Here is a 25836-nt window from a genome sequence, read left to right on the forward strand (position 1 = left end):
TGAGCGTCTTAATCTTCTATACCAGAACCACCAAGCAAGGATTGATTGATTGATTTTGTTCTCTGGAAATGAAATAACAACCCCCCAGAGACCAATCTTGGCTTCTTCTCAAAGAAAGTACATCACACTCAGGGGGCCTGGCTGCTGAAACCAGACAAAACACCTTCCTTGTGTCTGAATATTTGATGCCAACTAGAGCTTACATGGGCATCCCCTAGGTCTGGCCCACAATACCACAGAAATATCCATACGTACTTGAATTTAAACATAACGCAACAGTGCCCTTTGCTCAGTATCTGACAAGGGCAGACACAGAATAACCAGCCAGAAATATATATCAGAGAGAATCAGAGTTTTGTTTCTACAAAACTGTAGCAAGATAATACTATATAGCAAATTTGGAAACCATACGCCAGACCTAAGTGGGCAGGGTGGCAGCATTGACAAGTCAGTGGCATCTTGCCATAAATAGGGAGGTTTCATAGGATGTAAGTAGACCTCATAAGTCAAATTTTAAAATATTCCATTACCTCCTAGGTATTTAGCTACCGGGAGCAGATAGAGTAAAATGTAAGATGGCATCAGGGAGCATACAACTTTGGCAGCACTCCTCCATTGTCCTGATTGGCTCTTAAGTACTTCTGTAAACTGTAAACTGGCTCTTAAGTACTTCTGTAAACTGTCTACAGTTTCCTCTGTAGGGATGCGCTGGGGGATCCCATGTAACTAAGACAATGGATTTACTTGTCCTTGCCTGTGGCTTTTTCAGGTAGAGAAATTCCAATTAGTGGTAAGATTGCCAACTCTGGCTTAGGGAATTTCTGGAGATTTGGGATCAGAGCCTAGAGAGGGTGGAGTTTGGCAAGGGGAGGGATCTCATTGAAAATGTGATTCCATGGTCTACCCTCCAAAACTTCAATTTCTTCCAAGGGAACTGATCTCTGTAGTCTGGAGATCACTTGAAATTCTGGGAGAACTCCAAGCCCAGCCTGGAGGACAGTAACCCTTGTTGGTGGCAATAACATAGGAGGTCTCTGATTCCTCCCTGACAAAATAACAGAAGTGGGACCAGCAGTACAGTCAGATCCAGGAAGGACTCCAAAAAGGAGAGGGAAAGAGTGGAGATAAGGAGAAAAAGTACATATGAGGTGGGGGGAAATGGTAAAACCATAGAGTTTGGGGTGAATCCTAGAATATCACATTGGCACGCTGACATCACTTTTCTTCTTGCCTTGCCAAGTGGCAGTGAAGTGAGGAAAGGAAGGATGAGATGTCTTCTAATCCCAACATCTTGCAAGACCTAGAACTCACAAGAATTTAGAAGCTTGCACCAGGAATATATGTGCCCCCCCTCCCCCTTCATCATCATACGATATAAAAGAACTGGGTGGATGGCCAAGCATGTTTCACTTGCACCTTCCCAAAAGCAGAGAATGGGCAGTAGTACTAGGATTTAGTAGTAGTACTAGGACCTAGAAGAACAAGCCTTCTGGCTGAGGGCATGGGAGCTGCTGGGGCATCTGGAGGCTGAGGCTGAAGCCACCAAGTCAGCAGAGTTGAAACAATTGATCCCACCACTGATGCTGAAATGAAGAATCCATAGTAGAATATATGATGCATCTATATTCTGAATAAACCCATCAGTCCCTGTAACTCTGTATTGACTGTATTGACTGGCAGCAGTTCTCCAGAACTTTAGTTTGGGAAATTCCTGAGGATTTCAGGATGGAGTCTGGAGCAGTTTGAAGAACAATGGGACTTCATTGGGGTATAATGTAATTGACTCCACCCTCAAAGGCAAACTTCTTTCTCCAGAGGGACAGATCTTTATGGTCTGGATATAAACTATAATTCTAGATCTCCAGACCTCATCTGGAGTTTGGCTAGGGTTGCCAAGTGCTCCCTGGCCACCAGGAGAGGATGAAGGTAGGGTGGCCAGGCTCAATTTGAAGATTTAACGATAGAGCTGGGGGAGAGCAGGGACTTCAATGGAGAACAATACCATTGACCTGTTATGCATGGGCTGGATAGTCCGGGGTGGCAGCGGCAGGGCAGCGGAGCTAATCCCTGATTGCGCATGACACTGCCGCCATCCTATCCCTGGCCTAGAACAGGGCCCTGGATAGCCCGTGGTAAGGGAACGCGAATTCATCTGCATTTTCCTTGATGCCCTATCAGTGCCACAAAACCGCGGAACTGAGGGGGCGGTCTCCCACTCCCACAATGGTGGGAGAATGGCATGCCACCCTCCTGCCAGCATGTGGTGGGGCTTCTGTGCCCCCCGCTCCCTCCCCAGCTGCTGTCACTGCCACACAGTGCAGCAGGCCCTCCCAGCCCTGGCAGTGTATGTGCATATGCACAACGTTGGGGTGATCCGCATGCGCTGGGGGATTCCTTCCCCTGTGTGTTCTCCAGCTGCAGCAGGGCATGCTACCCACTGCTAGCAACAGGTAGCAGCCCGGTGTGACCACTGCCATGCATAATAGGTCATAGAGTCACTCTCTAACACATTTGGTTTCTCCACAGGAACTGACCTTGGTCGTTTGATGAGCCTGACATCTGGAGGGCCACCGTTTGACTACCCCATGCCATCTTTCTTCCCAAACATGGCTGGTACTGAATAATATTTAGAAGAAGCTGCAGCATAAAGTGTGAGAGGATTCACCTATTAGCATCTTGGTTAAAGGACTCTTCCCCCCTCCCCATTTGTTGCAGAGACTGAGCATGTTCTTCCTCTGCTATCTCGATCCACTATTCATGGGGTGTGGTTGGGATAAGTCAACTGCCAGTACTAAAATCTCTGATTTTCTGGGTTCCGAGAAGCACCATTTTCTCTTTCTGTTCGCTCTCCAGAAAGGAAGTCATTGTACAACATTTGTCCAGGAGGGCACCAGTGAGGATCAAACATCAGAATGAGATCTGAAAGTAATGCTCAAATTGCATAAGAATGCATTTTTTAAATTTCATTTCTACTTTGTCATAAGCATTGTTGGCGGTATAAGATATTAGACTATTATGCCATAGTATTACCCATGTGTTGAGTGGCTAGTAGGTTCCATTAGTCTAGTCGAAAATCTCTATTCAGCACCTTGGGGGGGGGGGAACTGCCAATTGAAAACACAGGCTGATTAATTCAGTACGTTCCCTGAAATCTGTGAAGTTAGCATGAAATTATTTGGGTTTACTACTCCTTTGTGAAAATCTACTGGGCTATTATACTCCAAGGTACCACTGTAAATCCTTTTTCATCTTAATAAGCTCTTTGTAATGGTTTTATCTATTATGGGTTTTGTCTATATAAGTTGCCCTAGCCTTTCTTTCAAAAAATAGAATGTAATCTAACAGCTTCTGCTATTGCTGTTCCTTCTTGTATTTTTTTTAAAGCCATTGTATCTGTTCTGAATGGGATTACTAGAGGAAGGAATGGCATTCCGTGAGCAATAGTTGACAGCTAAGCATGTGATTTCACTTTGGCAATTTGATCCATTTCTTTATTAGCAATTCAAATGCAAAATTGCATCTGTAAAATTAAAAAAGACCCCTCTTCCTTACCTTCTAAGTTTAATTTCTCCACACTTCTTTTATAGAAGATCTTGCAAGCAGCTGCGTTCAAAATCCAATTATACGAACAGGCTGAAATTAATTTACTGTATCATTGATTTTTCCAGGGGCAGGAAATGGCTTCAGCAATTGGGAACAATTAAATAATTATAAACTACTATGTTGTCTAAACAATAATAATATTTATAGTAATAGAAAAATGAAAAATCTGGTTACTAATGAAAAATCAGTTTTTAATCTACCAATTGACATTGGGAATTCTTCAGCTGCTTGTTTGTCTATAGAGGGACAATATGAGATAATTATATAAAATATTATTAAATGCTACAATAGGATTTGCACCATTGCTGCAATGGAAAATATTTCTCTAAACCAAGACTTCTTATTAAGTGAAAATATCAATGAATTTGTGTCTCCCTTTGATCCAACAACTATGACCCTGGAGTCAGCATTCCAACAGAATAGTGGTGTAGGGGTCACAGTGTACAACTGGGATCTGGGAGACCCAAGTCTGACTCTCCATTCTGCCACGGATACTTGTGGAGTGACCTTGGGCAAGTAACTCCCTCTGACTCACCTGAGAGAGATTGTAGCAGGGATACAATGGAAGAGGTGCTGCTTTATGTCCCTATTGAGGAGAAAAAGTGGTATACACAACTTTAACAAATGTATATTTTTGAGGCCTTAATTCAGGTTTGAAATGGTCCTGTCATACCACAAACTTTCTTCCCTCAGCCCAGGGGCAAACTGGGAGGCAAAAACAGTCCTGAATAGGGCCCCTCCCCAAAACAGAAAGGGCAGGGAAGGAGAACGTTCCCCTATCCCCATTCTGTGATGGAGGGGGAAGGAAAGGAGTAGGTTTGCCATGGCTTCTGCATCACTTGCACTCACATGTCACATATGGAGGAGGGGATGGCCTGCAGTAGCAGCTCCTGTACATCTCAGCAGCCCAGTGGCATTGGCTCATGTCTCCCTCATGTGATCTGTGGGTGCTATGTGGGAGTGATGATTAGGGATGTGCCAAAAATAATAAAAATATTATTTATTATTTATCTTATGGCAGTTATACACAGGAGATATAATATAAAATTTGTAGCCAAGTAGATTCAACAGATATGCAGATTGAGCAATCACCTAAATACTAATATCTAAGTTTTCAATTCACAGTCTTAGCTGGGGGAGTACAAAGAGCTCCATCACATCTCCCTGGAAAGCATGATAATCACATTCCTGTGACATATGGAAAATAGTTTGGTGGGCTACACCATAATCACATTTGGGACCTGGTATTTTGTCCGCATTTAAACAACATGTCTAGAGAACCATGCAAGCCTGTTCATATTCTATTTGTCATTTTCCATACTTTACATAGCAAGTCAAATCCCACAGCCCTCTCATTGATTATAAATATCAGGTGGAACAAAATGGTATTTTGTGGTTTGTGTTTATTGAACCAGAGAAACTAGTATTCCTGAATCACACTACAAACCTTGTGGTGGATCCAAGGTGGATTTCCCCTTCCCCTGTGGATTTCCAGTTCCCCCATAGGTTATTCTGGGGGGGTCTCCTGTTCATTTTGAAGCCATAAACAGTGTCCCTGGAACCAGCTTACAGGAAAGAACTGTAGCAAATCAAGTTTACAATACTGCGAGGAAACAACACAGAAAATGCCATGAAGGGTGAGTGCAATGCATCAAAAATACTCTGATGGCTTTTCTGTGGCGAAACCACATGCAGAATCTTTTTTGCAGACTTGTTGTGAATTTTCCTGCTATGCTTAATCAATCCAGGTTCAAAGTTTGGGTGATTGGTGTAATGGTTAGGAGCGCGGACTTCCACCATCGGACAACCAGCAGGCAACCAGCAGAAGGAACATATGAAGGGTGAAACGCGCTAGTCACCTGTGTAATGTCCTGCCCTTTCTCCTACCCTCCCCCCTCCATTTCCTGCTCAGTGAAGGAGACAGGGCAGGAGTGATGGGCTGTGTGTGTGAACCACCCCTGGTTAATTTGAACGGATCGATTGGGGTGTGGCTAGGAGCTTGCTGGGAACCTTTCCGTCGTTTTAAATGATGGGGGGGAATCTGCCTCCCTCACCATGCCTTCTGCTTGCCAGCCATATTTTTTTTTGGGGGGGGGGCTTTAAATAACATAGCAATGCATTTTCATAGAATGGAATATGCATTTCTATGTGTAAGTCTCAACTTAAAAAAAAGTGGTGAAACCAACAAACCACTGATTGGTTGGCCCCGTTGACTGACAGGCTGAGAAGTGGTGAGTGGAATAGCACATCACTCCCTCGTTTGCTGTTTGTGCAGCATGTGTGAAGCAGAAGACACAGTAGGACAGCTTTGAATTGTGGAAGGGAGGAGTATAGTGATTTAATATCACACTATTGCATGTTGCAGGCGTCTTGCCATTTTGACCACTGTGTGGAAATGCACCAAGTGAACTTGTCCCTCCACTGCACATGTTCAAATGTGGTTTGTTTGGGCACTTGTAAAAGCACAGAGGGGGGAAATGACATTTTTTGCTTGCAGCAATTCACTAGTAGAAATTAGGCTGCTCATGTCATTTTTTATATCGCTACATTTTCCGGTGAAATGTAATTGGTTGCACCCATGTCCACCATAACAAGTAGTTCCTTTTGTAACATGGTAACCAGGAATAATTTAGTCCTGTGAATACCATTCAGTGGAAATTGCCATACTTGATAACTTGATAAGTTCACATTTTGACTTGAAGCGGCAACCCTTGTGAATTCAGTTTGAACAGAAAGTTGTTGGATAACGTATTTAGACTTTATAGGGATACATAGTTTCCCACAAATCAAAGAAACTTGCCTGCTGGGTACCCGAGAGAGGGCCTTTTTGGTGACAGCCCCACAATGAAGGAGTTGTGCCTGGCCTCCTCGCTTTCCACTTCAGGAGACAGCTAAAGGCAGCTTTATTTAGGATTGCATTTGACTAATTTAGTTTTCATTTCTAAGCAGTTCTAATTGAGACTTTAAACTGTTGTCTTTTCTGTAGCTAATAACTGTTCTTTTTTCTAGTTGGAAACCACCTTAAGTGACACAAGGTAGAAAGGTGACTAATAAATGTTTAAAATAAATAAGCTTGGTGAGTTTTTTTTTTTGTTTTCCTCTGTAATGTGAGGTTGGATTGAAGCATCTGAGCTGTCCCAAATCTGTTTATGTTCCTATGGTTATTAGTAAGCTGGTGATTGATTAGTCTTGGCTGTGCCTCTGTGTGTGTGTGAGAGCGCTCTTGTCCTCTAGGTCTTAAATTTCTGGGTTGCTTGCACATTGTTTCAACCCTTCCCCTGCCCTTCCCCTGCCCTTGTCTGCAGTGGGGAACTGACAGTGCAATTCTGAGCAGAGCCACAACCTTCTTAGGCCAGTGTAGTCAATGTGCTTCCAAAAGTTCAACTCTGCTTGAGATTGCACTGTGGGGTTCCCTTTTTATGTGCTCTTTTACCCACTTTGGCTTCTGGAGGCAAAAAGATTTTTTCAAGGTCTCACACACCACAACTGTCAGATGCTCAATTTTAAAGATGATGATGCCCTAAGATGCTTCCATGCTTGAGAGAAGAGGAAGGGAGCATAAAGGGAGCATAAGGGCAAGGGCTCAGCTAATTGCTGTCAGCAACTGATTATATATTTGCTCATTACTCTCCTATTTAGACATATTTATTGAGCCTAAGATGCTTTCCATGAAATTCAATCTCCTGCAACTGAATCCAAACAAATCCCATTAGTTTATTATTCATATTTAGCTGTAGAATCTGTTAACCATTTTCATTATATTGCATGTTAATGTATTGATTACATTTTGCCTATAGGTATGTACTGATTATTGCCATTCCATGCCATTGTACCTGAGGAAGTGTGCGTACGCACAAACACTCCAGACTCCAACTTTGTTACCTCACAATTGTATATTCCTTACTGATACATTTTGAGACCTTTTCTGGGGAGAATAGTACTTGAAGAGGCTGTGTGTTTCTATAAAGCTTCTTTGTGACTTACTTTGTATTAGCGGAGGGAGGCACATGCGCTAGATAACAACATTCCATGAGAGATAACCCTGACCTTGAGATGATTGCCATCGATGGAGGTGAAGGTTTCCCCTCCACAGGGAATCAGTACTGTAGTATTTTGCCTTAAAGAACCTACCAAACAATTCAAAGATGTGGGGGAAAACTTCCCTCCACATTTCCTCAGTGTGCACCCATTGGGCTGTTCTGCCTCTTCAGCTCAAGTGAAACAGTCCTTTTTAAAAATGTTACGTTTTCCTGTAAAACTCACTTGCTGTCTCGCCACTGAAAACAAAACAGGACAAAGTAGGAATATCTGGTACTTCAAGCATCACTTTAAAAAAGAAAGAAAAGATTAGTTTATCATTTAATGACATTCCCTCTTCAAAGTGTCCTCTTTCTTTTCCAGTGGGGAGCAGAGCTTCCTTTAAGCAATGTTGAGAGGACACCCGTCTGCAAGGGGAATCATTCCTCGCCTCTAGCAGGAGCGGTTCTCGCGCCAACTTCTCTGAAAAGGCTCTCTTTGTGAATAATTGAAACTGTCCCCAGAGTTCAAGATTTCTTTTGCGGTGGGACTGACTGCACTCCTGTGTTCTTCTTAACAGTAATTGTGGAAGAAGAACTGTGTTGCAATTGATGGTAGTGTTTTGTTTTGGCTCTTTTCCCCTCCCATCTGAGCGGGAGGGATAATGGAAGGAACTGTTGTGCCTTTTGCTGGAAAAGTAAATTTTTTATCATTCAGAATGTCTTTTCTGGAAGTAAAAGCATCAATAGAAGATAATTGGAGGAGCCCCGTCGCCACCCTCCATATGTGGGCAAAGTTAATGTGTACCAGGAGATTTGTTTTTAGTGCTGATACAATGGAGGGAGCTTGCGTGTGAGATTTCAGTGCCACCTACTGACGATTCCCTGATACGGACCACTAGGGATTGATGGCAAATGTAGGTTTTGACCATGTTTTAAAATATAACTGCATTTTTGGGGAGGGAAAGACACTGTTTTAAAGCTCAGCCTTCCAAATAATGCCAATGTTATTTCAAACACTAAGAAAGGGTAAAGAAGTACTATTAAAGTAGAATCGCCCTCAGATACAAAAGCAAGAGTGACTATTATCCAAAAGGGAACAATATCCCAAAAGGCCATGAGAACTTTGTGGAACTGTCCAGAAAGATAATCATGTTCCTCTATTGCAGCAAAATTAAACAGGCAACTTAAAGACTAACAATATTTTACTGCAATATAAGTTTTCATGGCTTAACACCTACTTCCTCATATACTAAGCGCGGATTAAGTAAAAGTTTTTGAAGCATGATTTATTCAAGTGTTCCATACTATCCACCCCTCCTCAGTTGCATAGTGAGACATGTTAGGTGGATTCATAAAGTAGTCATACTCATACAAAAAAACAAACAAACATCCAGGCTAGAATTAGAACTTCGTTTTCCTTGCTGACATCACTCCCTGTGCACCGGGAAGTGATGTCAGTACATTACTAGACTCTATGGCATTTGGGCAAAACTCTATGGTTTAAACATATAGCACCATATCTGGGTGCAGGAGGAGTGATATCAGCATACTGATTGTCACTGCTAAAGGCTCCCTCCATTGGCAAGTTCCCCCAACCCTAGACTACTCCTTTGGCTACCCCTCTGAAATTTTATTCAAAACAAGGAGTCTCCGTTTACTAAAAGTCTGAGAACAATTGCTCTCTGAGGAAAATACCAACTACTGACCAATAGTTTTGGCTGAACGTCTCTTTTGTGAGCAATGCCAGTGCACAACCCTTTCATATGTGTTAGGTCGGAAGGATAAATTATAGGAGGAAAGTTCCTTTTATTATCTGCTATAAGAATATGGCCCAAGGCAACAGTCTGTTTTACTGGCATTCTGAACACAACATGTGCAACGGTGGGAAGGTGGGAGGTTTGAGGAAAATGAGGGAAACTTTTCAAATACAGCAATCAGAGGACCTTTATCACTTGCTGAGCCATCAGGCCTACAAGCGCCTTTCTTTAGGAATCCTTGCATAGCCTGTAGCATCCCAAATATGAAGGGATTGGAATGTTAGGTAATACTGAATAGTGGATTCAAGAAGGTGTGGAGTCACTCATGGTATGAAACATCTGCTATTTATTTAGATAACACCAAAGAACTGAACACAACTCACTACCATCTTAATTTATATACAGTCTAGGGTCCCTGCCAAAGCCTGTGATTGGCTCTGTGCAAGTTTAAACTAATTGGACCATTCAAACAATCCAATGGAGGACGGATCCTGCGTGCTAACCAACGGCATTAAGTGTCCCCGCTACTTGAATTGTCCCACTCTGCAGATCTGCTCCACTGCATACACAACAGGTAATATACCTGCATGCATAGTGCCCTGTCTTTGAAAGCTTGCTGATTATCTTCAGTGGGAGATTCCACAGCCCTTTCATGAATATCACAAGAGAGTATTTGATATATATCTGGAAAGCCAAAGCAAGCTCTGCATCAGAGGCATAATTTAAGATTTCGCATTTCCCCCCTGCCAGTTTATTTTTTCTCAGGTGTGAACAAATGCTGATCCTGAATGCCTGAAGTCCGGATGGACAAATTCAGTTACTGTTCTTATCTTCACTGTGTTCTTAGTGGAATGTCAAGTGCCTGCAAACATGGTCCACGGAAAGTCAGGGCCAAAGAATAATGATGGTTAGTATCCCTCTCTTTGATAGGACCTCATGACCTAGGAACTACTGAAAACTGAAGAATGTCCCTCTTATGGAAGTGACATATATCATTCTGTGCTCGTATTGCCCTACCCAATTGTGATGAATAGTTACAGGATCAATAAAATGGCTACCAAGCAGTTTTTGTAGCGTGCCACACACAGAGAGCTCCATATGCTGACCTCCTATGTCTCCTCCTCTAGCAAAAGGAAGGTAAAGAATAATCTGAAAGAAACACAGGCAAAAATAGAGTAGCATAGTGTGATTACAGGGTGGTGCCCCAGGAAATGGGAGACAGATGGGAACAGAAGATATACGCATCACCCTCCCAGGCTTTGTGTTCCCCCTTCCCTTGTGCTTTCAGGGGTGCCATTTCAGAATTTGGTAAGCTAGAGGAGGATATAGCTGGCTCCAAAGGCCTGCTCTTAAATACTTCTCATTTAGATATTTATCCTTCACTTTTTCTCCCCATTGGGGACCCCAAACACACTTCCTTCTTCTATTTTATCCTCACAGCAATAAGCCTGTTGGATAACTTAGGCTGAGACAGAATAAATGGCCTAAAATCACTCAGTGAACTTCCATGGCAGAATAAGAATTCCTATCTGGGTTTTGAAGATTCTAGTCCAACACATGGCAGATTAAAAAGAATAATAATAAACAGATATTATAAACACGCAAGTCCTATAATGTTAAAACTAATAATACATTAATTACTTTAAAATGTTATACATATGGAACTGCCACTTGGATCGATGAAAGAACATTACAGTTGCCAGATCCAGCCTGCCATCCCCAGCAGGAGATTGAGGGTGGCAGGGGGAGCAGATGTTGGCAGTGGCATGATGACATCCAGGGAAAAAACATCTGATGTCACACCTCTCCAAGAATGGTCAGAAAGAGTATAGTAAACCAACGTTTTCAGCAATTGCTAGAGTGGACAGCATTTTCGTCCATACTGCTGCCTGCTGGAGTCCCAGCAAGCAAATGGCTACCCTATAGAGGAGGGGTCAGTAGTAGTCAAACATTCCAACCAAGATGAAATCAACTGCTATATTTAAATAAATGATATTGACCTGCAGAATGCAACTCTACTCAGCAGACTTTAAGCCTTTGGATACATTTAAGTTAAAGGAAAGCTTCAAACATAGCTGAGAGAAATACTGAAGATCCAGTCCGTAAACGGCATGCTGTATTTGTACTGATGATACACTGTTTTCCAAAGGAATATCTCATATCCCATACAGAGATTCAAATTACTGTCAAACCATGGAGGTTTTTCTAGAACAAATAATATTTTTGTCTTCTTTAAATATAGCAATTATAGAAATTACAATAGTTCCTCCTTTTTCCAGCAACGTAAAGATGTATCTAGAAAGCATCACCTAGACTCACATAATAGCTGCATGGTTAATGACCCAAGCCAATAAGGCAAAAAAAGTTTATTTTAAAAAGTGGAAGGTCTGCTCCAATTAAGTTTTGTTAAGAGCACAGGGTCTGGCAAAAAAGAAAAAGAAAAAAAGGGGAGGGGGGGTAAATTCTTTGAGAAAGTGAACAAGCTTGTAGATAATGGTGACCTGGTAGACACCATATACTTGGACTTTCAAGTGGCTTTTGACAGAACACCTCTCCAAAGACTTCTGAGGAAGCATAGAATTCACAGGATAAGGGGATTAAAAGTTGGTTAAGTGACGGGAAGCAAACAGAAGGAATATACAGACAGTTCTCACAATGAAGGGACACAAGGAGGGAGTCCCACAAGGATTGGTGTTAGGAATAGTAATATATAATTTGTTTATGAATTATCAGAGTGTGAGCAGTATAGTAGCCACATTTTCAGATGACACAGAATTATTCAGGGTGGTAAAACAGACTGTGAAGAGCTCCAGGAAGATTTTCACAAATTGGATGAATGAGCAACAACATGAAAATTAAATGAAGTTCAGTGTAGGTAAATGTGTGGTGATACACACGGGAACAAAAAATCCCAACTTTAAGTTTATGCTAATGGGATCTGAACTCACTGAGACTGAAAGGGAAAGAAATGCTGGGGTCATAGTGGATTGTTGAATGAAAATGCCAACCCAGTATGCCTTAGCAGAGAAAAAGGCAAACTCTGTATTAGGGATTATTAAAACAGGGATTCAAAATAAGTCAGTCAATATTATAATGCCCCTGGATAGATCTATTGTGCATAACTGTGTGCAGTTCTAGTCAATGTGTCCCAAAAAGTACATTGCAGAGCTGATAAACGATGCAAAGGGAGCGCAGCCAGAGGTTCAAATTTCCTTGTGCCACACAGAGAAATCGTCAAAATTGCCCATTTCCTATAATAGGTTCATTTTGGGGGGAGGGGCAGAGTTGCCCTGGGAGGGAGAAGCCCTATGAGTCACTCCAGTTTATTTCTTCCCCTGCTGCAAAGGATAGTAGATTATGAAAAGGTAGAGCCTTAATAGTTATTCAAGTTGCTTTTCTTCATGTTGCATTTAGGATGGGACTGTGGCTTAATGGTAGAGCATATGTTTTATGTATGGAAGATTCCAGGTTTAGTCCTCAACATCTCAAGTTAAAACAGATCTTGGGTAACAGGTGCATTGTGCTATGATTTTTCTTTTTGTTGAAGCAAACTGTTTCACATACAGGCATACATATTAAAAAGACAAGTTCTAGCCATGGTTTCCTGTAACATACATTTCCTCTCAGTCATGTGAAAAAAGAGAATATGCAAATTACATTTCACCATTTGTAGAAAAAGAGCTAATCCTTCTGTGGTTTGTCTGAGTCCACAAGAAAGAACATTTTGACGTCTTTGCGTGTCTTTGAGAGAAGCACAGCGTGATTTCACTTTATGTTTTAAAAACTTTCTTAGCAACACAAGATGATAAGATGGCCATTTCAGGCACATTACTTGTTCATCCTGACACATTTTATCAGAGGTAAGTGTTTTCTTCTAACAAAGCTATTTCAGTTACATTGGTAAACCTGAACGGAGAATCCAGTGCATATGGTGATGCCTATTGTAGTATTTCTTTTTAATAATACAAGATTGTAATTCCTGCTGGTTATTTTCAGAAGCAAAGATCCTGGCTAGATTGACCTTTGATCTAAGCTTGCCAGTAATTCTTAAATTCTCCTGATAAAAGCATTAATGAGTTTTATTTTCAAAGGGAGCTTTTTAGAACAAGTTCTTAGAATGTATTAAGGATAAAATGATAACGTTCCTTTCTCCTAAAGGGCAGCATGATTACATCAGAGCATTGGTAATACCCTGCAATATTTCAGGGTTGAAAATAGGGATGTACTTGTAACTCTTCAGTTCTTATGCCAAGGTTTGTCACTTGAACCTCCTTACTCCACCACCCCTGATATATACATGTAGGTAAAGGCTCCAGTTCTTCTGCTGGAGTGCCAGAGGACCAACTTATCTTTGGTTGTTCTGAAAGCCAAGAGAGAAAACCACTGGAAAAACAAAATTGTCCTAAAATATATTATGAACGGTTCAAAACATATGTCAGCAGCTATGAAATGGTGATGTATATAATGGTGATATACAGATGGTATATACTGATGGCATTTGTACTAGTCCACTGATAATCAGTGGATGCAAGATAAGATGCATCCAGCCTCAGAGTTTTAAGTGTCAGTGCCTAAATCACACCCTTATCCCTTTGGGCTCGTTTTCTCCTATGGGTCTGGAGCTCACTCAGAGCTTTCCCCCAAAGTGCAACTTTAAGTCTTGCTACTCTTTTGCATGCCAAAGCAATAAAGTGTTTACAAGTTGGGCACATGGTTGTTTTGTGGTCCTCTCCCAAACACAGGAGACATCAGGAATGATAACCGTTTCAGGCTATTTGCACTCTGCACTCCCCATACTTCTTAAGTAAAGCCATTTTACTGATTTGTAGGTGATAATCTTCACTGTTCTCCATTAAATAAACCCTTGTTTTATTCCTGAGGCCCTATGCAACAGCAGCTTAGAAGGAGTGAGGGAAGGAGTGCTTGTCCTGCCTCTGTCACATAACCTTTTAGGTGAGAAAAAGGAACACTGTAGTTTGAGTGGAGGGGGGGAGCTCTAGAGCCTAGAAGCTTGTTCAGAAAAGTTTGGAAGCTCATCTCCATATCTGGCCTGCAATCATGCAGTCTCCCATGTGTGCCTGCACAGAAGCCATAACAATGAACTAGGATAATATTAGTAATCTTACACAGCTGTTGTTCTTTTCAATGGGATTCCAGTGGCTGAAGTTCCTGGTAGAATGTGCCCATAGTCAATACAAGCATATGATTTGCGCTGCTGTAGCAACCCCTTGCTGTTGTTATTTCTAAGCAAATGTGCATTTTGGAGTTGCTCAAGTGCACTTGATCCCAACAGATAATGTAATCAGTTGAGTCTCGGTATAAGATTATAAACCTAAACCCAGACTGAGCAGCTGAGCTTCAGGCAGAGAAGCTTAAAAATATTGGTCTGTTAATAAGACCTCTCACAACAAGTTAAAAGATACAGAAACCCAAAGTTGCAACACATTTAGAGAAAAAAAGGGCTGTTAATAAAAGTTAACTATTAAAATATTTATTTTTGATTCCCTGCCTGCCGATCTTGCCCTTTGATCTTCATGTACGCTCTTAAGAATCCTTCTCAGAAAGAATTTCCTATATAACCGCCTGTCAGAACTGAAGCAGCTTTCTGAATACAGAATGCTGAACCAAAGTAAACCTCTCTGTGGTCTACCCTGCAGCACTTCCTGTAGTCCTTTTTATGACTTCTACAAGTTGCAGGCTTATGAGCCTTTCCCTCATGCTCTGGCATGTCTCGCCCCACTTTTTTATATGCTTCTGCTCCTGAACACAGGGTTTCTAAATACATTCATGTACTGTATATGGTATATATTATATGTTTTTTTAAATAGAACTATATACTATTTCCCCTATTTATATTATATGTTCCCTATTTGTGAATAGCCAAATAGGATAAAGAGAAAAATATTATTTTTTTAGAAAACTATACAAGAAAGTTTTGAATTCCCCCAAATTAAAAAAAGGTGTTCTCAGTGCATTCACAGAAAATGTACTCAGCATTGGGAGTTGTAGCAGAGCTTGGCTATGTGACTGCTAGGGAACCTGGTGGCTGTGAGCTGCACAGGGCTCATTGACACTTTCTTGGGGGGGGGAGAGCCTTGGTGAATAGCAGCTGGGAGTCACACTGGGATCGCTGCCACCATTGTTGTCAATGGAGGGGGAAACCTTGGTTGGCTCAGCAGGTAGGGGCCAGATGGTGCTTGCTGCCACTGATGGAAGGCAAGAGTTGTCGTGGCCCTCAGGAAAAGGAATTACCTCCCCATGGATATTGTGGATCTCCACTTGCCTATATAATAATAGACAAATCTGAGGATACTTAAATCTGCTGACTGGAGCTGTGAAGAAAAAACAGATTGTTCAACAAGCCTGAAAAGGGCCTTGGGTTGGCAGGAAAATGTGGAATCTATAAAAAGAAAAGAAAAAAAAAGAAATATAGGGGTGGTTATAAAACACCTGAAAATGATTGGAAATGTGCATGTAGTTTTAAGCAACAGATTCCCTCAGTGGCAGTTGCTAATCAACCAAAGCATTCCAAAAAAGCTTTCCAAGACTTAGTTCTGTCAGTGAAAGTCTGAGGAAGGACCTTTCCCAGGCCTATTTTGGATTGCTAGGTCCAAGTCGGAAAATTCCTGTAGATCTTGTGGTGGAGTCTCAGTGCAGGGTATAGAGAGGGGAGAGGCCTTAGTCACATATAAGGGCAAATAGAGCAGTGGTCCCCAACCTTTTTATCACCGGGGACCGGTCAATGCTTGACAATTTTAGGCTTGGTTGCTTGCTACTGTTCAACAGCAGCCACCCTAGGAAAGCCAGGGTGGTAGAGCAGTCAGAACGTCAGAGGAGGATCTGGGAGACCCAGCTATGAATCATCATCTTGCCGTGGAAGCTCACTGGGTAATTTGTGACCAGTCACAGACCTTCACCCTAACCTACCTCACAGGGTTCTATGCAGATAAAAGGGAGTAGAGGGTGGGAACCAAGTCTCATCCACAAGCTGCACTTGTGAATCAGTTAACTTACTGTAAAACGTGTGCATTTCTATTTTTCATTTCAGCCTGGCCGGATATCACCATTCAGAATGAGAAAACTATCTATGCTATGCCTGGCAGAGATGTGACCCTTAGGTGTTGCATTCTGAAGCAAGATGGAATCCACGTCACACAAACTCAGTGGTCAAAAGTGGATGCTGCCCCACCATCCAAGATAGCTGTATATAATCCTGTCTATGGTGTAAAATACTTACATTTTACTGAAATGGGATACAACCATTCTGTAAACTTCAGTCAACAATGCCACCATCACCAGTCAGACTTGGACAGAACTTGTGGCCACAATCCTTCTACAGCAAACTATACAGGATGCAACCAATGGAGTTTACAGCTGAATAATGTTAGTCTGGAACAGACAGGACAGTATGAGTGCAGCTTTGCTACATACCCAGTTGGAATACGAAGCTCAGAAATCAATCTCATTGTTAACAAGCCTGGTAAGGAATAGTGAACCATTACTATTCTTTAATGAGGAATATATAGATAGACTAGCAAGAAAGTCCATTGCAAACAGGAATGCAATGGGTGCTAGCACCCAGGGGACACTGGGAGGTGCAGATCTCTCTGTGTGTCTCTTTCTCTCCCTCTCGCTGCATGTCTCTCTCAGCAGGAGGCATAGCAGGTAATTAGGTCTCATTCTTAGGAGGGAAGCAGGGCTGGTCAGCAGCTTGGAGCAGATCTCTCTGTGTCTCTCTCTGCCTCCCTCGCAGCAGGAGCGATAGGAAGGAATGAGGGCTCGTGTTCAGTCTGGCAGGGCTCTGTATGTCTCTCTCTGTCTCTGACGCATCTGAGAGGAATGTGGCTAGCATCCAGGGAGGGAGGGCGGGAGCTATAGGGGCAGGGCCAATCAGGGTGCAGTCAACTTGGACAACCGGACACGTTCCACCCCCCAGACTGTTTCACAAATATATAGGGGAACCATGGATAAGGATATATCATGTTCATATATATTGTCCAATAGAACTGAATCCACCCACTTGGATCGTGTAAAGTGTTAATCATGGAGCTCTTAGATGATCCTAACCTCACAATCAAATTCAGGAGATGAATTGGATATTCACACGCAATATACAATGGTGTGTGAATCCTACCTGTGGCTCCAGACAGGAATGTACTGTTGTTATTTACTTAGCTATCTGCTACTTGCATAGCAGCTGTTTTCTTTTTCAAAGGCTGTGCTTCGTTTTTACAATGTTCTGCAGGTAGTACACTGGTATTCAGTTTATGCAGTGCCAGATCTGTCTGTCAGGAGCATGAGGATCTCCACACGGCAGAACTTCCATTCAGGCAAACCAGAGTCTGCGTGTAAACCCCTGCATTATCCTTTTCACATGATACAGAGATCATGCATGTCGTGCTCCCAAATGCATGACAGATGGGCTCCCACATCATGTGAATGGAACACCAGCATATTATCTGGAGAATTAAGTTCCTTTCTGTTGACATTCTGCAAAGTCACAGCCTTCTGGGGGTTTTATATTTGTTTTCTTTCATAATAATTATTTTAATTAAATGGATTTAAAAAAAAGAATTATCTTATTTTATCATTACTGGAAGCTGCTTTGGAATCTCATTTGAAATACCGACTTAAAATTGTATAAAAATATCTTTTGTAAAATATCTGTGAAGATAGCTCACAATAGCATTAAAGGTCATGTTTCTGATTCTATAACGTTAAAGCCTTTTGTTAGGAAACTGAATAGTAAATTTTGGAGATGAGAATAATGGGTAAAAACATTGTATAGACACTGAAATCCTGCTATCCCCACAATATTCTGATTTTTGTGTTTATTTAATGATGATAAGCAGATGCAAAGATTGTCATCTTCAGAAATTTTTAAGCAGAGGCTAGATAGCCATCTGATGGAGAGGTTGATTCTGTGAAGGTTTAAGGGGGTGGCAGGTTACAGTGGATGAGCGATAGGGTTGTGAGTGTCCTGCATAGTGCAAGGGGTTGGACTAGATGGCCCATTATTATTATTATTATTATTATATTTATATTTATACCCCGCCTCCCCCCGAAGGCTCGAGGCGGCTTTATGAGGTCCCTTCCATGATTCTATGATTCTCTGATCCTGAGGACTAATTATTCTTTGGCTTATATTTATTTTAATATGTAGTAATGTGAATTTAGAGCCTCTTGTGGCGCAGAGTGGTAAGGCAGCCGCCTGAAAGCTTTGCTCATGAGGTTGGGAGTTCGATCCCAGCAGCCGGCTCAAGGTTGACTCAGCCTTCCATCCTTCCGAGGTCGGTAAAATGAGTACCCAGCTTGCTGCTGGGGGGTAAACGGTCATGACTGGGGAAGGCACTGGCAAACCACCCTGTATTGAGTCTGCCATGAAAACGCTAGAGGGCGTCACCCCAAGGGTCAGACATGACTCGGTGCTTGCACAGGGGATACCTTTACCTTTACCTTTTAATGTGAATTCACATTTTTCCTGATAGAAATGTTTTAGGTCTGGTTCTAATTGAAGAGTATACTAAGCAAAATGGTGGATGATTTGATGTGCTCAGGGATGGCCAAAGAGTTGGAATTGTATCTGGGAGTCCCAGGTTTGAACCCACATTTTGCCATGGAATCTTGCTGGTGACCTTGGCTAGTTATATACTTTCAGCCTGACTTACCTCACAGAAATGTGTATATAAATGCAAGGAAACAAAGAGGAAAATTTTTGGACTCCAAATACAGATGTCGGCCATGTTGCATGTTTCCTATATGGTTTTGGCAGCTGAGCCAGTCCCCATGGGTTGTTTACCCTGGGAGAAGGACAGTTTCCATCTCTAAAATGGTAGCTTATTACACTTCCTCTGCTGGGGTGAAGTATAGCATTTTACAAGGAATGCTGAAGTGTCACATTTAGGAAGAACATTTCATGGTAATTTCAGGGTCTGTTATAACAAAACAGAACAAGAGTCTTTTATCACCTTAAAGACTAACATTATCTTATCCCAGTATAAGTTTTTGTAGACTAATACCATGCAAGTTCCACAAACCCAACGCTTGTTTTATGTTAAATTCAGTGTTGAGTTCAGTTTCGGTCTTGAAAGTATCCAGTTCACTTCAAGGACCGCCTGTTATGTCTGCTTTTAGTTACTTTCCTGGAGAGAATTTCCCTCCCCTTAAAGAAGCACATTTGTACTTTGGAGGTGCTGCTGGGATCTTGGCCAAAAGCTGGAGGATCAGGCCTCTTCCAGAACACCTGGCACCTTTTATCAGGTTATTTATTATTCAGGACTGCCTTCAAAAATTATCCAGGCACCTGAGCTTATGAAACATGCAGCAATCAGGTGACTGTTATCTGTCTCTTGCTGTGCTGGCTGTCCATCAGTTTCTGGTAGAGCTGCCAGATCCAGGTTGGGAAATATCTGGAGATGTTTTTGGGGGTGGGGCGGTGAAACTCAAGGAAGTGGGGTTTGGGGAGGAGAAGGACTTTAATGTGATATAATGCCAATGGGCAAAAGCAACAACTGCCCATTCACATGCCTTCTCCTTTGCAGCTCTTGTAGGATTACCTTTACAAACTTTACAAGTTTACAAACTTACTTGGATAAATGATTGAGCCTGTGGTCTAGACTGCTTATTATGGATTGATAGATTTGATTTATATACCGCCTTCCCAGCAAAACTGGCTCAGGGTGGTATACAACATTAAAAAACACAATAGTACAAATTAAAAAGTTAATAACAATTCAAAACATTTAAAAACTATTAAACCATTAAAACTACATCTCCTATTATGTAAGCTCTGAACCACTTAATATGCCTTGTGAATCCTTATGCTACCCTTCAGTTCGTTCTGGTAGTTCCAGACTTCTGAAATTTTAGTGTTTAGTGCCTTGAGACCCTGTGAGAAAGGCAGATGATAAAACAACATAAATATTTTTTTAATTAGTTCAAGATTTCTCCAGACTTTCTCAGCTAAGAACAGCAACCTGCATATCCAGCCACATGATACCGGTGAAAAGGACACCGTTTTTGATGTTTGACCGTTGTCTTTATATCCTTGTTTCTTGGGCTGAGTTCATCCCTTCCAATGCTTGCTCCTTGCTGATGTGTGACTGCCAATGCCAACAACCCATCTAACATTATCACGACCACTGAATTAGGACAACAGTCAAAGAGCTCTTGTTCACAGTCCATTTATTTTACTTTTCCTCTCTCTGCCATGATATCCCTGCCCCTGAAGCTCTGCTGCACTGACTGCTAGACAGAGTTCCAAAAATAGTTAGCAATTTTTAGTTTTGTCTTTCAGCTCACTGGATAGAACATGCACACAAATTGTGAGTGGGGGGATGTGGGGCATTAGTCATTAAGGAAGCATAACTCCACATCAAAGTCAAACAAGCCCATCTGGATGAAAGAAACGTATGCTAAATCACTGGGGACTGATAACTGGCAAACAGGAAGGCCCAAAGCGGGGGCAATGAGGGTTACTGTAGAACTGGATCAAAGGAAATATGACAAAACAGAGTAATTGATGCAGCACTGTGAGAATGCAAAGAGCTCTTGGAAAACTGTAAAGAATCCTGCTGCTTAGCCAACCTTTTCCTGTTTGTCTCCCAACAACATTATTTAAACCACCTGGTCTATGTTCCTCTGCTTGAATTATTTACAGTGCCATTCTAAGTAGCATTGTTCAGGTCTGGGACCATTCACTCCAGTTGCTTTACAACTCCTGGTGTAACAAAAAAGCACTGCACTTAAGAACATAGTAAGAACTGTTCTGGTTGACTGGACAAATGATCTTTAGGGCCCAGCATCCCCTTTCTGACGGTTGTCAATCACATGTCTCATAAGGTACACAAGTAGAGATATAGAACCTCCCACATTTTTTTAATCCTTTGAGGTTTATTCCTGGAAGCTCTCAGCCCGGGTGGAGTAATAACCACGTGAGTTAGAGGTTACTGAGTGAAAGGGGCAAAAATCCTCTTGATTGCTTGAGCAAAATTCCAATGAAGGGAGACATTTCACTCTTTCTATTGTCCCATTTGTATCCTACAAGCTCATATCAGCTACTAGTCCACATGGGTTAACTCTAACCTTTTCCAGGTCAGAAATTAATGTTGGGAGGAGAAAACCAGGAAGATTAGGGACCCTTGAACAGATTAAACATGGTCCTTGCACAGGATTTCAAACGTAGGCTCAGCATAATGTAGGCCCAGTATTTCAAATGTAGGCTCAGTATAAATCTAATTGATGCCACCAAAATCTGGAAGGAATCCTGCTGCATTTCTGATGTCTGCTGTTACACTAGATCCGTGCATTTTTGAGAAAGACTTTTTAGGACGTTGAAATGTCAATAAATGTATCTCAATACATTCTACTGTCTGAGGCCACTTATTACAGCCTAACCCCATTTTACCTCCTCAGCCCAGCTTTCTTTAAAAGAAATGTCATAGTCATAGAGTTGGAAGGGGCCATCCATCTAGTCCAACCCCCTGCTCAACGCAGGATGAGCCCAAAGCATCCTAAAGCATCCAAGTGCCGCAAGCCATACAAACTTTTGCATGATTCTTGCCATTTCAGAGAGTTAGGCTATTAGTTTGGTCTGTTGGACCAGCTGACAGGAGATGGTGTGAAGTTCTGTCAATTACTCCCAATGAGCAGACTTCATTGAAAGGAAATCTCCTTATTGAAATAATAGCGAATTGATAATCATGAGGCCCTTGCTAAGACTTATATCTTACCCCTACAGCCTTCTAAACTACCCTCCACCCAACAGTTTTGGCATGAAGGCACTTTGGTAATCAAATGTCCAGGACATGTGCAGGCACCTGCCAAGTCCCAAAGATGGTGGGAAAGATAGCCATTTTCACAGTTTCAAATGCAGGGCCTCTCCATAAAGCCCCAGGGTTGGCTAGCTACAGTTGCACTTAAGCTAATCAACAGTGGATAAAATGCTCATTCAGGATCAAAGACCACTGTGATATGTAGATAGAACAGGAAACAATCCATAGCAAGGCAAGTGATACAAGGAAAAAGTATAAAATATGCTTTTGACTGATGGGAGTGAACTTCCTTGGAAGGGAGAGGGAAGAAGCCAGAAATAAATATGGCATGTCTACTTCACTCAAAAATAACATAGAAGAAGGAGAGTTGGCTTATATATCTCTACTTTTCACTGCCTGAAGCAGTCAAAAAGCAGCTTACGACCGCCTTCTCTTCCTCTCCCCACAACAGACACCCTGTGAGGTAGGTGAGGCTGAGAGAGTTCTGATAGTTCTGTTGAATCAGAACAGCATTATTAGGGTTGTGACAAGCCCAAGGTCACCCAGCTGGCTGCACGTGGATGAGCAGGGAATTAAACCCAGTTTGCCAGATTAGAAATCGCCAGTCTTAGCCACTATACCATGCTGGCATGTAGACACATTGAGGGTTTGTGGGCAAAATCCCTATGGTAGAATGAGCTTTTGTCATAGTATTTTGCCCAGAAAATCATAGTGTTCCACACACACACACACACACACACACACACACACACACACACACACACACACCTATCTCACTTCTAGGTGATGGTGGCACGTTGTTTTTTATTTCCAGCTTCTTGCTTGTAGGTGACGAAAATAATAGTAGAACTTTTGCAAAGGTTTATGAAGCACTTCATGGCTTGTTGTGCTGCCTTAAAAGTGCTCTGAGAGAAAGAGGTCATGGAGGATTTGCTGCTCCAACTCTCAGGTGGATACAGAGGTGAGAAGCAGAGTTGACATGATAGCAAGTTAGCAATGGGTGGGTGGGATGTTGCACCCCTCTAAAATCTACTGTTGCAGTTTTCCTCATGGTACGTACAGCCTGTCAAAAATGCCATGAACTCATTAACATGGTTTTTTATTGATGTTCCTGACTGTTCTCTGTCATTCGGCATCCTTTGTCTTTAGCTCATTTAGCTGTCTTTAGCTGGTATGCTCTTTTGCCTTTAGCTCATTTTCTTCCTCTGTGTTCAGTATCACAATGAAACTTCCAGCCATAAAATACCTGTGGAATCCAGTCAGCATTTTATAAACCTGGCAGAGCAGAGTAGACTTCATTTTGAAAGTGCTGTACTGTGATTTTAATCATCATTTTATCTCTTCATCATTTTTTGTTCCATTATGCAAGATGAGAAAAGTTCTGTGGTAGAAATATTATTGAACCAGACACTGGAAATTCCATGCTTTAAAGGCAAGAATTCTTCAATCCTGGCAAGTGCTCCTTTGAAATGGCTGATGGTAAGTAGCATTTTCTCAGGCTATGATAGCAAAAGGAAATTATATACTATCAATCACAAACAGTAATATTCAACTTCAACTGACTAAAGTATCAAAACATACCTTTATGAAAATGGGTTTTTGGGATCCAAGTGGAAAAATTCTGTAAGACAGTAGGCACATTCCAAAAATGATGTAGAACTACCACATATGCCAGATAACGGAAGAGCAGCAATACCCAAAATAATAAACCTCAGTGAATAGACTTAAGTAGAATTCTGAGTGGACCTGTTTAGATCACACCTTTAGTGCTCTAGCAATTATTAACCTCCCAGAATTTATAAAGATACTAGGGACAAAGCCCGTTGCATTCAGGAATACAATGGGTGCTAGATTGGGGGGGGGATGGAAGAACTCTGCAGATGGCCTCTCCCTCCCACCAGGACTTGGAAAGGCTGCAGGCTGGAGACCCCCAGGCAGGGAACTCACCGGCAGGGGCAGCTCTCACACAGCAGGAATCTGCAACCTTTGAGCCTCAGAGGGAAGTGGAAGGAGGAGGGGGTGGTCAAAGGTGGGGGACAGAAGGCGATTGGCTGGCCACTGGACAGACAGGCAAGCTGGTTGGAGAAAGAGGTACTCAGGGGTGGGACAGCCACCCTGAGTGGATGTTAAACATTGAGTGGCACTTAAGCCATGAGACCAGCTCCTCCTCTTAGGCCCTACCAGAAATATTAAGTGGAAAAGATATAACAAAACTTCCCCATGGTATACAACCAGGAGCCGTTTGATCAGTGGAAAAATTGGTGTGCTTCTTGTTCAAAGAGAGCCAGTATGGTACAATAGTTAAGAATATCAACTTCTAATCTGGAGAACTGGGTTTGATTCCCTGCTCCTCCACATGCAGCCAACTGGGTGACCTTGGGCTCGTCGTAGCCCTGATAGTGCTGTTCTAGTCAAGCAGTCTTGTCGAAGCTCTCTCAGCCTCAACTACCTCACAGGGTATCTGTTGTGGGGAAAGGAAGAGAAGGCAATTGTAAGCCAGTTAGAGACTCCTTTGAACATTGAAAAGTGTGGTATAAAAACCAATTCTTCTTCTTCTTCAAACTGATTCCCTTATTTGAAATGACAAGAGGGCTAAAATTACTTGGAAAACTGCATGCCTCTGCTTTAATTATTTTGCTTTTAAAAATGTTTTTTTCTCTTGCAACAAAGCTGCAGCAGCCTGTGTCTGCTGCCATAGGATACTGATGGAGTATGAAAATAAAAATATTAGAAAATATAGTCTAATACACAGCAGCACTGTGTTCATTTATAATTCATAAATGTCTTATATTTTCTTATAAGTATTCAAATTCACACTTCAACCACTCTTCATCAGAATCTTTGATGTCTTTCTTCATCCATAGAGATGGATGTGAGGTGTTGGTGGGGGGCAGGGGGGAGACATCAATTATAATTCCTGCCATCTCTATAATAAATACAGAGACAAGTCAGTGATGCATATTGAAAGGAAGTAAATTTCAGAACGAAGGAGCAAAATCCTCCAGTGTCAAACTGTGTTGTTTTCTAATATATCTTTCAGAAGAACGTGTAAAAGATGATAAGGTCCAATGCAGACAGACAGAAATAAAAATCTCAGGGCTTGTAAAGTAAACTGCCCTGTGGGCAGCTGAAGAGGCATGGTGGAGCTAAATATTTTATCTGTGTTTCTGAGGATGGTAATGAATAGCCTGTCTGGATCTCTTTCTGATACCCTGTGATGTTGGGAATTGTTTCTTATCCAATAGAGCCCTCTCGAGTTCCTAGTCTGATTTCATAGAGTTAAAGAACTTCCGGAGGTTAGTCTAGGTTTTTGCTTGAGCAACAGTCAATTTTCACTGAGTTTTCCTGATTATATCCTCCCCCTTCTCTGGTTCCCTGCCCTTTTGCTAGCTCGAGCCTTCTACCTTTCTACCCTGCTGGCTCTCTTTGGCTGCTTAAAGTGTAGCATCACAGCAGAGCATAGAGCTCAAAAAATAAACTGTAAGGCAGCGATTCTCAGCATGGAGACAAGGCAGCTGCCAGTGTGTTACCTGGCGTCCCCTTGTTTCATCTCTCAAACAAACATCCAGCCCTGGTCTTTCTCCACTTAAGTGACTGATAACTCAGAGTGGCCTAGGAAGCATCAGGGAAGACTCAACGGCTGCCTTCATCATAGTTCAGGATGCTTGTCTTGGAATGTTTTAA

General features: G+C 42.0%; 1 protein-coding gene across 1 annotated transcript in view; it reads left to right on the forward strand.

Moving 5' to 3' along the window:
• Window positions 1–13094: 13094 nt before the first annotated feature.
• The window catches only part of CD96 (CD96 molecule), a 38893-nt gene continuing 26151 nt past the window's right edge, over window positions 13095–25836 (forward strand). The window contains exons 1-3 of the mRNA XM_077342164.1: window positions 13095–13239; window positions 16428–16859; window positions 23522–23631. Coding sequence (XP_077198279.1) covers window positions 13182–13239; window positions 16428–16859; window positions 23522–23631 — 600 coding nt within the window. The 5' untranslated portion in view covers window positions 13095–13181. The remainder of the gene's footprint in view (window positions 13240–16427; window positions 16860–23521; window positions 23632–25836) is intronic.

This window comes from Paroedura picta, chromosome 6, assembly GCF_049243985.1.
Source record: "Paroedura picta isolate Pp20150507F chromosome 6, Ppicta_v3.0, whole genome shotgun sequence".
In the NCBI taxonomy this organism is placed as follows: domain Eukaryota; kingdom Metazoa; phylum Chordata; class Lepidosauria; order Squamata; family Gekkonidae; genus Paroedura; species Paroedura picta.